The 10,663-nt window shown below is 44.6% G+C and overlaps 1 protein-coding gene across 1 annotated transcript in view; it reads right to left on the reverse strand.

Moving 5' to 3' along the window:
- The window catches only part of LOC306743847 (myosin-7-like), a gene marked incomplete at its 5' end in the record, with an annotated part of 28,757 nt that extends 26,376 nt beyond the window's left edge, over positions 1–2,381 (reverse strand). The window contains 8 exons of the mRNA XM_079226412.1: positions 70–133; positions 214–306; positions 806–899; positions 1,083–1,110; positions 1,477–1,633; positions 1,720–1,863; positions 2,086–2,189; positions 2,282–2,381. Of these exons, the coding sequence (XP_079082538.1) occupies positions 70–133; positions 214–306; positions 806–899; positions 1,083–1,110; positions 1,477–1,633; positions 1,720–1,863; positions 2,086–2,189; positions 2,282–2,381 (784 nt within the window). The remainder of the gene's footprint in view (positions 1–69; positions 134–213; positions 307–805; positions 900–1,082; positions 1,111–1,476; positions 1,634–1,719; positions 1,864–2,085; positions 2,190–2,281) is intronic.
- Positions 2,382–10,663: the final 8,282 nt, after the last annotated feature.

Consider the following 10,663-nt stretch of genomic DNA (forward strand, 5'->3'; position numbering starts at 1 on the left):
AATGGAAGAAGGACCAAAGTTCTTGCGTTTTGTAATTTCTCAAAAGAAAGTGTAACAAGAAAAGCTCACAGATGTTGATGTCGACAGACGCCAGCCTTCCTGTCGGCCCAAAGTGAATCCTGATGAACTTTCCCTGAGAAACACAAAACACACGTATTTGTAACACAAGGCGTCCTCCTCGGCTCTCCGTGGTGATCCGTATCCTGAACTCACAAAGCGGGAGGAGTTGTCGTTGCGGACAGTTTTGGCGTTGCCGAACGCCTCCATGGCCGGATTAGCTTCAATGATCTGGTTCTCTAAAGATCCCTGGAAACACAGAAAGAGACGGAGGTTAGAAACTGCAGTCAGGTGACTGATGGACATGTATACGTCTCTTGTGACAACCTGTCAATCACCCTGTAGCCCCGCCCTAAAGCGTCCCCTGCTTTATGGTCTGTTTGACTCTAAATGACCATAATGTACTAAATGAACATCATGCTGTATTGAAGAAGACTTGAAACTAGAGATTGAGACATAAACTCATGTTTACAATGTTTACTGAGGGAATACATCAAGAGAAGTAGAGTCATTTATATTGACTTCTATACAACCAGAGGAGTCGCCCCCTGTTGGTCAGGAGAGAGAATGCAGCTTTAACACATGAAGCATAAACTTCTATACAATCAGAGGAGTCGCCCCCTGGTGGTCAGGAGAGAGAATGCAGCTTTAACACATGAAGCATATACTTCTATACAACCAGAGGAGTCACGCTCATTTATGAACAGCAACAAGAGGCTAATAAAGATATGATGTTGAGAGGACTCACTCCTTTTTTGACCTTCTCCCCCAGAGCAGCGATGATGGCAAAGTACTGAATAACTCTCTTGGTGTTGACAGTTTTCCCGGCGCCCGACTCCCCGCTGACAGGACGACACGAGTTACAGGAAGTTTAACCAACAAGGATCCCTCCAGACATCACACAAGAAGACATTGCATGTTATTTAGAGAGTCTACGGCATAATTCTAACATTTCTACGTTACGTCTATAGTCATAAATGCAGCATTTATAGGCTGCTGTTAAAGCAGCCGAGGTTCTGACTTACGTGATCAAAATTGACTGGTTGTCCCGATCTGTGGAGGAAATGAAGCCACGTCAGAACAGCAGAGATTTCATTGTAGGGGTGATGCAACATGTGTGCAGCTTCACTTTCTTTTTACCACGTTCATGTCTGTGTTTACAGTCTGCAGAAATGAAGTGCAGCATAAAGTACAAGTCTTTGGATGTTTTTTTCTCCAATTTCAACTTTTGTAAATTGAATGACACAAGTTAATTTAATCTATCATTTGTATCGGGAAATGAATTCCCCGATAAAAAATGCACTCAATCAGTGAATTGATGAGATTAGTTGGACTTTAGTTGTCTTCCAGGAACCCAACCCATTGGTGTTTCTATCAGGTCGTCAACCCGGCGGCTGATGACCGCGGTGGGCGACTCACTCTTCAGCATGTCCACGTAGGCGTTGTCGGAGATGGCGTAGATGTGAGGGGGCGTTTCCAGACGCCGCCGCCCTTTGTACGCGGCGACCACCTGGGCGGAGTAGACCGGCAGCCATTTGTACGGGTTGACCGCCACACAGAAGAGGCCGGAGTAGGTCTGAAAGCACACGTCAAAAGATCACCTGTCTGTCTTATTATAAGGAACAAGCCAACGTTCCCATGCGCAGGTGCAGGAGCGCTCACATAGACCATCCACATGCCGTATCTCCTCCTCAGGTTGAAGAGCACGGAGGCCTCGTTCAGGTGCGTCAGCATGGCGATGTCCTCGATCATGTCGAACCTGGACGGGTTCATCGGCTGCAGCTGGTTTTCTTTCCCCACCAGAAACTGAAAGACCAACGTATGAGAGAAAGGTCTACTACTCAGAGGAACTGAAAGTGAGTGAACATCCAGGTAAACTATGTGGCAACAGAAACCTTCCAGAGTTCCAGGTTCATTAGATTTGATCAGAGCTGAAACATGAATCCATTGTTAAAAGAGTCACATTTTGAATTAAATGGTTAAATGATAAATATATATTCAAAATATATATGAAAAATATAAACGTACCCGTCCGTCCTTGGTCTCCACGGTGGTCTTGTCTCCGTTCAGCTCTTTGACCTCCACTTCGATGAACGCTTCCCCGTCATCGGGCATCCAGACGCGCTTTGTTCCTGGGAGAAGACGCAGGCCTTTATTAAAGTATATGTACGTATATAGAGTGTATATTTATATATGGATCCATACGAGCATGTAGTACATGTACCATCGTAGGCCTGGGCGATCGCAGCCAGCTGCTCCAAGTTGTTGAGACGAAGGAAGCGAGCAGCTTCTCCAAACTCCGCCAGGTCCAGGAACCGAGACATCTGAACACGAGAAGAGGCATTTCACCTAAAGGCAGCTTCACGGGCCGCTGAGGGGCTTCAGGCAGAAATGTGCACACCACGTGCACAGACAATAAGACATGAAGAAATAAGAGAAAAGTAGAAACAAGTATTTGAAATGGTGGGATGTCGAAGCGTGTTCTCTTTGAACAATCGGCAGAACTACACCGTTCATCACAGGCAGAATTCAGATTCTCATCTTTCTGACGGTCTTTGAACACATCCTGATGCGAATGTTTACGTCAGAAAAAGCCAAAACGAAGATTATTAAACTTGTGACATTTCATCAAAAAACATGGCGGTAGTGGACGGATGGACACAAACGTTTGCATTTTCCGTTGTGGATTTCTTGAAATTACCTTTTTAGATGGAAACCATTTTGCATAGCATCATCGTACTTCTCAACTGAACGTGAAGAAAGATAAAGAAGTTAAAGCATGTGATCCTTTTCTCCTGGTAAAATCCTCTGAATCTTTTCCAAATGAGAAAAGCTGAAATCCATGAACCTCAGCATGTTGTAAAAACAACAACTTCCATCTGATATGGACAAAATCAGTGTTAAGATCATTTGGAAGAATAACAAACGTCTACATTTTTGTTATTGTCTTCAAATCCCATATTGTCGGTCCGTTTCACTTCCTGTCTTTAAAAACATGACCCTAAAGCTTCATCAGTGAGTCTCTGTAGTTTGTATTAAACAAACAGGAAACAGAGACTTTGAGGGGACTATTCTCCGCGGCGGATGAATCCACATGTGATGAGTCAGAATAAACTACAGTTTAAATGGATCTCTGATCCGGACACCTGATGCTGTTGGTTTAATACCCGACTGCACCGCACCGTGTTACCCGGAGATCCCAAAACCAAACTCTGATGTCAACATGTTGGCATGGCAACCATTCTGCTGTATATCTGGCCTCCAACTCAACTCAACGCATTCCTCTGGATTTTCGGCGGCGCTCCCAGCTGCCGCATCAGCTCAAGAGGATCCCTCACAAAGCTCAGGACGCTCCCGGTTATGTTCACCGGCACGCGCAGCTGCAAATCATCTCCGTGAATATAACCGCCTTCCACGCGCCATCATCATCATCACCATCACCATCATCACCTTCGGGCTCATTCAGAAACCACCGGATTGTAAAACGTGTCGTTGGAAGGTAAAAGATGCTGCGACCGCTTTAAAAGTGGAGAACGACCATGGTCCAAGTTTAAGATAAGATTATATAAGATAAGATAAGTTAACGTAAGATAAGATGAAGATAAGGCAAGATAAGATAAGAAGAAAAGGTAAGGTAAAATGAGATGACATCAAATAAGATACAAATATAGGATTAGGTCATATAAAATAAGATAAGAATATAAGGTAAGATAAGAAGATAATGTAAGAAGATTAGGGAATGTAAGGCCAGGTAAGGTAAGATAGTATACTATATGATAAAATAAGATAAGATACTATCAGGTAAGATAAGGTAAGATAAAGTAACCGTCTGTAGTTATTACATCACAAACAACCGTCTTTACTATGAAGACGGTTGTTTGTGATGTAATAACCACAGACGGTTGTTTGTGATGTAATAACCACAGACGGTTGTTTGTGATGTAATAACCACAGACGGTTGTCTGTGATGTAATAACCACAGACGGTTGTTTGTGATGTAATAACCACAGACGGTTGTTTATTTTGACTGTTTTTCGTGTAACGAGCAGAAGCTGAAACAATGTTGCTGAACTTTTTTGTAGGAAGTAACTTTTTGTTCAATAATCACACAAACATTGTTTGAGGTGACATTGATCCTGTTGACGTTATAAATTACAAATGACATCACCAGTCATTTAAATTGGCTATTTAAACTGTTTATTAATATGAAGATCTTAAATATTAGGACGTCTGAGAGAGTTGCTGCATGAGGTCCATTATCTGTTGATAAATCTTTGATCAGCTGTTCTCCACCCAGCCGACCAATCACAGCGCTGCGTAGGAGTGGACGTCGGAAAGTTGCACAAGGAGGGTCAACCAATCAGACGAGTTCTTCTGTTGGATTGAACCGGCAGCTGGAATATATTATAATTATAGAAACAGAAATGATCAAAGCTCTTAAACTAGATCCTGTCGCCTCTACGAGTGTTTTTTCCTGAACCCTGCTGGATCCATTCAGAACCAGCATCGTTGGTTTGCAGCATTTTCTCTTCCTGACTGCACATTATTATACAGACTTTCACCATAGCAACAACAGCCGAGGCCCATGGGAACTGTAGTCTTCTGAGCCAGAATCGGTAAACATGCTGACTCGGCCTACTCACCGTGCCGGGTCGTTCAGGTTCTGGTCCGAAGCTCTTTTCTCAGCTGGATTCAGTTCACGGGGGAACGGCGTGCCGGAGTAACAGAATGAGTCGGCCCAGCGAGAGTCACATGACTTTATAACCTCCCCTCCCCCCCCCCCCCCCGAGAAGGCCGCGGCCCATTGGCCCCAGCTGGTCCCGTCAGGACGGTCATAAAAGGCGCGCTGAGGTCAGCATGGAATACCAGGAGTAAAGCCCATGGCGGCTCTCTCCTCATCCCCTCCGTCTGAGGCTATCTATGGACATCTCTTTGTTTCAAAACCTCCATTTAAATGATATAATATTACAGCTTATTACAGGTTATTACAGTCTGTTACAGTTTATTACAGTTGGTTACAGTTTGTTACAGTGGAAGAGAATAAACACAGTGGAGAAAGTAAAAGATGTGAACAACTGCGGAACTAATAATAATAATAATAATAGTAATAATAATAATAATAACAATGATAATAATAATAATAATTAAATAAAAAAATACCAATAACGACAAAAGCAAACTGTAATGCTTTTCTAATGAGTTCCATTCAGACTGAATTGTGAACTTGAGGAATGCATCGTTTACTTTGAATATTCCATGTTTTCAGTTGGGCGTGTATGTTTGTCAGCAGCACCGTGGGGTTTAAGGTTAGCTACGGGGAGTTAGGATTAGGGTTAGCTAGAGTTAGTGGGGTAGGGCTTAGTTGGGTTTATGGTCAGGGGAGGTAAGGGTTAGTTAGGGTTATCCTTTGTTAGGGTGAGGGTGAGGGTTAGTTAGGGTTATCCTTTGTTAGGGTGAGGGTTAGTTAGGGTTATCCTTTGTTAGGGTGAGGGTTAGTTAGGGTTCTCCTTTGTTAGGGTGAGGGTTAGTTAGGGTTATCCTTTGTTAGGGTGAGGGTTAGTTAGGGTTATCCTTTGTTAGGGTGAGGGTGAGGTTTAGTTGTTTCACATGCTGGGTTTCCTCTTGTGAAATTTGCGAGATGTTTTCTGCGTGTTGTACTCTTACACAAGAAAAGGAACATTTACAGTAAAAGCTCTAAGAACGGGTCCCAAACGGCATCTTGACCCATCAGACTGGTTTTTATGGACGTCCCTGTGTTCCCGGGGTTCCCATGTTCAGTCCGGGTTATTTTAATCGGCTTTAATGACGGTCCAAAGTCGCCAAAATAAGACTTGCATTGTAATGGATCAGAACCGTCCCTGAACCTAAACATAGGCTTCACCTAAATCTCCCTTCATCCCTCCATCTGTCAGTGAATGACAGTTATGAATAAGGCAATGACACACAGACACACACACACACACACACACACACACACACACACACACACACACACACACACACAGGTGTGTTGTGATACGTCAGTTAAAGAGCAGAGATGAATGATTCGTGGGATTAAACGTTTTTCGGTTCCGGTTTAAGTGTAGCGTCGGTCCGTGAGCGTTTTAGGGGCCTTTAGAGGTGAAGACAGCAGCAGATGTTCTGATGTGTGTTCAAGCTTCCTACAGGATGAACCTAAAGCATTTGGAGACCCTCGTCCTTTCCTTCAGTGACATCATCACTACACATTGTCTCTCATTCACAGATATACATTTCTATGAAAATACCTTTTTTACACTTCAGGAATTGCATTGATCCATCCTCCCATCCATCATCAACCCATCCTCCCATCATCCATCAATCCATCCTCCTAAACCAATCTCTCTTGCCATCCATCCTTCCATCCATCCACTCATCCATCCTCCCATCATCCATTGAAGGGAACACAAAATCTGCTTCCCTTTCTCTTTTAATCACCTTCACCTCCCTCCATCTGAGTCTCAGGGCTGCTGGATGAAGTGTTATAAAGATTATTATTATTATTTTCATTTGTTTTACACGAGTCGATGTTGAGGAGTAACACACAAACAAACACACACACATGACCTTTGGCCTCTACCAGTTAGTTCTGTATTGTGAGTCACAGTTTGTGCGTACTGAACACTTCACGGCTGAAAGAGGAGGCGAGTCGTCGTGGGATCTAATCCCCTAGAAACGGGCCCGTCCAGCACCTAATGTGAAAACCCCTGGAGCGGAGTGCAGATCGACACCCTGGCCGTGTGAGATGCCTCCGTCGGGTCACCTTGGTTTATGCAGGCAAATCTCCTCGTCACACATTTTGCCTGCAGGGCTTTAGGAGCTGTCCTCAGACGGCCAATCACACGCAAGCAGCGTCTGCAGATTCCTTGAAGATGACGGGGAGATGTGACTGCTGTCGTTGTGGGCGAGACAAAGCATGACGAGCTGCTGTGCATTGATTTGGTGTCCGATAAGCCGTCAGATAAAAGGTTCTATTATTAATCAGCAGCGTCCTGCAGGAAGATAAAAGTATCAGCAGCCCGGTGCTGCTTTTTATTTTTAATAAACGGCCAGCAGAGGAGGCGGCACTCAGTCACATGAGACGCCGGTGATAATACAAATAAATCATGTGGTGCACTTTATCTTTATAAACACACACACACACACACACACACACACACACACACACACACACACACACACATTCTCTCTCTCTCTCTCTCTCTCTCTCACACACACATAGTGTTGATGCCACGATAACGCTGCTTAATCCATCCACACATGAGCCAGACTGCACCCTCACACACCTGTCATACCAACACACACACACACACACACACACACACACACACACACACACACACACACACACACACACACACACACACACACACACACACACAGAACAATAGACTATAAACTTGTTTTAGTTGAACAACAAAGAGACGCCAAGTGAACTTTGAGCTAATCCGCTCAATCCCTCCGCTGTCACTCAGAATAACTAATGCTACCACACACACACACACACACACACACACACACACACACACACACACACACACACACACACACACACACACACACACACACACACACACAGCATCAGTTAGTTTTCTCTCTTCACATTTTGATATAAATCCCTCGGATGATGATGGAAACATGATTTACATGAAACCAAAACTTCCTCCTTGTTTTCTTGTTACAGTCGTCCGGCTCCTCTGCCCCCTGGTGGCCAACGTGAATACAGCTCTGAACACACACTGCGGCTGGGACCGGATCTTCCTCCCCTCTAACGTCCCAGTGCGACAGGTTGAGCACCGACGGGTGCTCAACCCATGAAGAGAGTGTCTGTGATGTGTGTATGTGATGAGTGTCTGTGTGTGTGTCTGTGATGTGTGTCTGTGTGTGTGTCTGTGATGTGTGTCTGTGATGAGTGTCTGTGATGAGTGTCTGTGTGTGTGTCTGTGTGTGTGTCTGTGATGTGTGTATGTGATGAGTGTCTGTGATGAGTGCCTGTGATGAGTGTCTGTGATGTGTGTCTGTGATGAGTGTCTGTGTGTGTGTGTCTGTGATGAGTGTCTGTGTGTGTGTGTCTGTGATGAGTGTCTGTGTGTGTGTGTCTGTGATGTGTGTATGTGATGAGTGTCTGTGATGAGTGTCTGTGTGTGTGTCTGTGTGTGTGTCTGTGATGTGTGTATGTGATGAGTGTCTGTGATGAGTGCCTGTGATGAGTGTCTGTGTGTGTGTCTGTGTGTGTGTCTGTGATGTGTGTATGTGATGAGTGTCTGTGATGAGTGTCTGTGTGTGTGTCTGTGTGTGTGTCTGTGATGTGTGTATGTGATGAGTGTCTGTGATGAGTGCCTGTGATGAGTGTCTGTGATGTGTGTCTGTGATGAGTGTCTGTGTGTGTGTCTGTGATGAGTGTCTGTGATGAGTGTCTGTGATATGTGTATGTGATGTGTGTCTGTGATGTGTGTCTGTGATGTGTGTCTGTGATGTGTGTCTGTGATGTGTGTATGTGATGAGTGTCTGTGTGTGTGTCTGTGATGTGTGTCTGTGATGTGTGTCTGTGATGTGTGTATGTGATGAGTGTCTGTGTGTGTGTCTGTGATGAGTGTCTGTGTGTGTGTGTCTGTGATGTGTGTATGTGATGTGTGTCTGTGATGAGTGTCTGTGTGTGTGTCTGTGATGAGTGTCTGTGATGAGTGTCTGTGTGTGTCTGTGATGAGTGTCTGTGTGTGTGTCTGTGATGTGTGTATGTGATGAGTGTCTGTGTGTGTCTGTGATGAGTGTCTGTGATGAGTGTCTGTGATGTGTGTATGTGATGTGTGTCTGTGATGTGTGTCTGTGATGTGTGTCTGTGATGTGTGTCTGTGATGTGTGTATGTGATGAGTGTCTGTGTGTGTGTCTGTGATGTGTGTCTGTGATGTGTGTCTGTGATGTGTGTCTGTGATGTGTGTATGTGATGAGTGTCTGTGTGTGTGTCTGTGATGAGTGTCTGTGTGTGTGTGTCTGTGATGTGTGTATGTGATGTGTGTCTGTGATGAGTGTCTGTGTGTGTGTCTGTGATGAGTGTCTGTGTGTGTGTCTGTGATGTGTGTATGTGATGTGTGTCTGTGATGAGTGTCTGTGTGTGTGTCTGTGATGAGTGTCTGTGTGTGTGTCTGTGATGAGTGTCTGTGATGTGTGTATGTGATGTGTGTATGTGATGTGTGTCTGTGATGAGTGTCTGTGTGTGTGTCTGTGATGTGTGTATGTGATGAGTGTCTGTGTGTGTGTCTGTGATGAGTGTCTGTGTGTGTGTCTGTGATGTGTGTATGTGATGTGTGTCTGTGATGAGTGTCTGTGTGTGTGTCTGTGATGAGTGTCTGTGTGTGTGTCTGTGATGAGTGTCTGTGATGTGTGTATGTGATGTGTGTATGTGATGTGTGTCTGTGATGAGTGTCTGTGTGTGTGTATGTGATGAGTGTCTGTGATGAGTGTCTGTGATGTCTGTCTGTGATGTGTGTCTGTGATGTGTGTATGTGATGTGTGTCTGTGATGAGTGTCTGTGTGTGTGTCTTTGTGTGTGTCTGTGATGTGTGTCTGTGATGTCTGTCTGTGATGTGTGTCTGTGATGTGTGTATGTGATGTGTGTCTGTGATGAGTGTCTGTGATGTGTGTCTGTGTGTGTGTCTGTGATGTGTGTCTGTGATGTGTGTATGTGATGTCTGTCTGTGATGTGTGTCTGTGTGTGTGTCTGTGTGTGTGTGTCTGTGATGTGTGTCTGTGATGTGTGTCTGTGTGTGTGTCTGTGATGTGTGTCTGTGATGAGTGTATGTGATGTGTGTATGTGATGTGTGTCTGTGATGAGTGTCTGTGATGTGTGTCTGTGATGAGTGTCTGTGATGTGTGTCTGTGATGTGTGTATGTGATGTGTGTATGTGATGTGTGTCTGTGATGAGTGTCTGTGATGTGTGTCTGTGATGAGTGTCTGTGATGTGTGTATGTGATGTGTGTCTGTGTGTGTGTCTGTGATGTGTGTCTGTGTGTGTGTCTGTGATGTGTGTCTGTGATGTGTGTCTGTGATGAGTGTCTGTGATGTGTGTCTGTGATGTGTGTATGTGATGTGTGTCTGTGATGAGTGTCTGTGATGTGTGTATGTGATGTGTGTCTGTGTGTGTGTCTGTGATGTGTGTCTGTGATGTGTGTATGTGATGTCTGTCTGTGATGTGTGTCTGTGTGTGTGTCTGTGTGTGTGTGTCTGTGATGTGTGTCTGTGATGTGTGTCTGTGTGTGTGTCTGTGATGTGTGTATGTGATGTGTGTCTGTGATGTGTGTCTGTGATGTGTGTATGTGATGTGTGTATGTGATGTGTGTCTGTGATGAGTGTCTGTGATGTGTGTCTGTGATGAGTGTCTGTGATGTGTGTATGTGATGTGTGTCTGTGTGTGTGTCTGTGATGTGTGTCTGTGTGTGTGTCTGTGATGTGTGTCTGTGATGTGTGTATGTGATGTGTGTATGTGATGTGTGTCTGTGTGTGTGTCTGTGTGTGTGTCTGTGATGTGTGTCTGTGTGTGTGTATGTGATGTGTGTCTGTGATGTGTGTATGTGATGTGTGTATGTGAT

This window comes from Taurulus bubalis (assembly GCF_910589615.1).
Source record: "Taurulus bubalis genome assembly, chromosome: 11".
NCBI lineage: Eukaryota > Metazoa > Chordata > Actinopteri > Perciformes > Cottidae > Taurulus > Taurulus bubalis.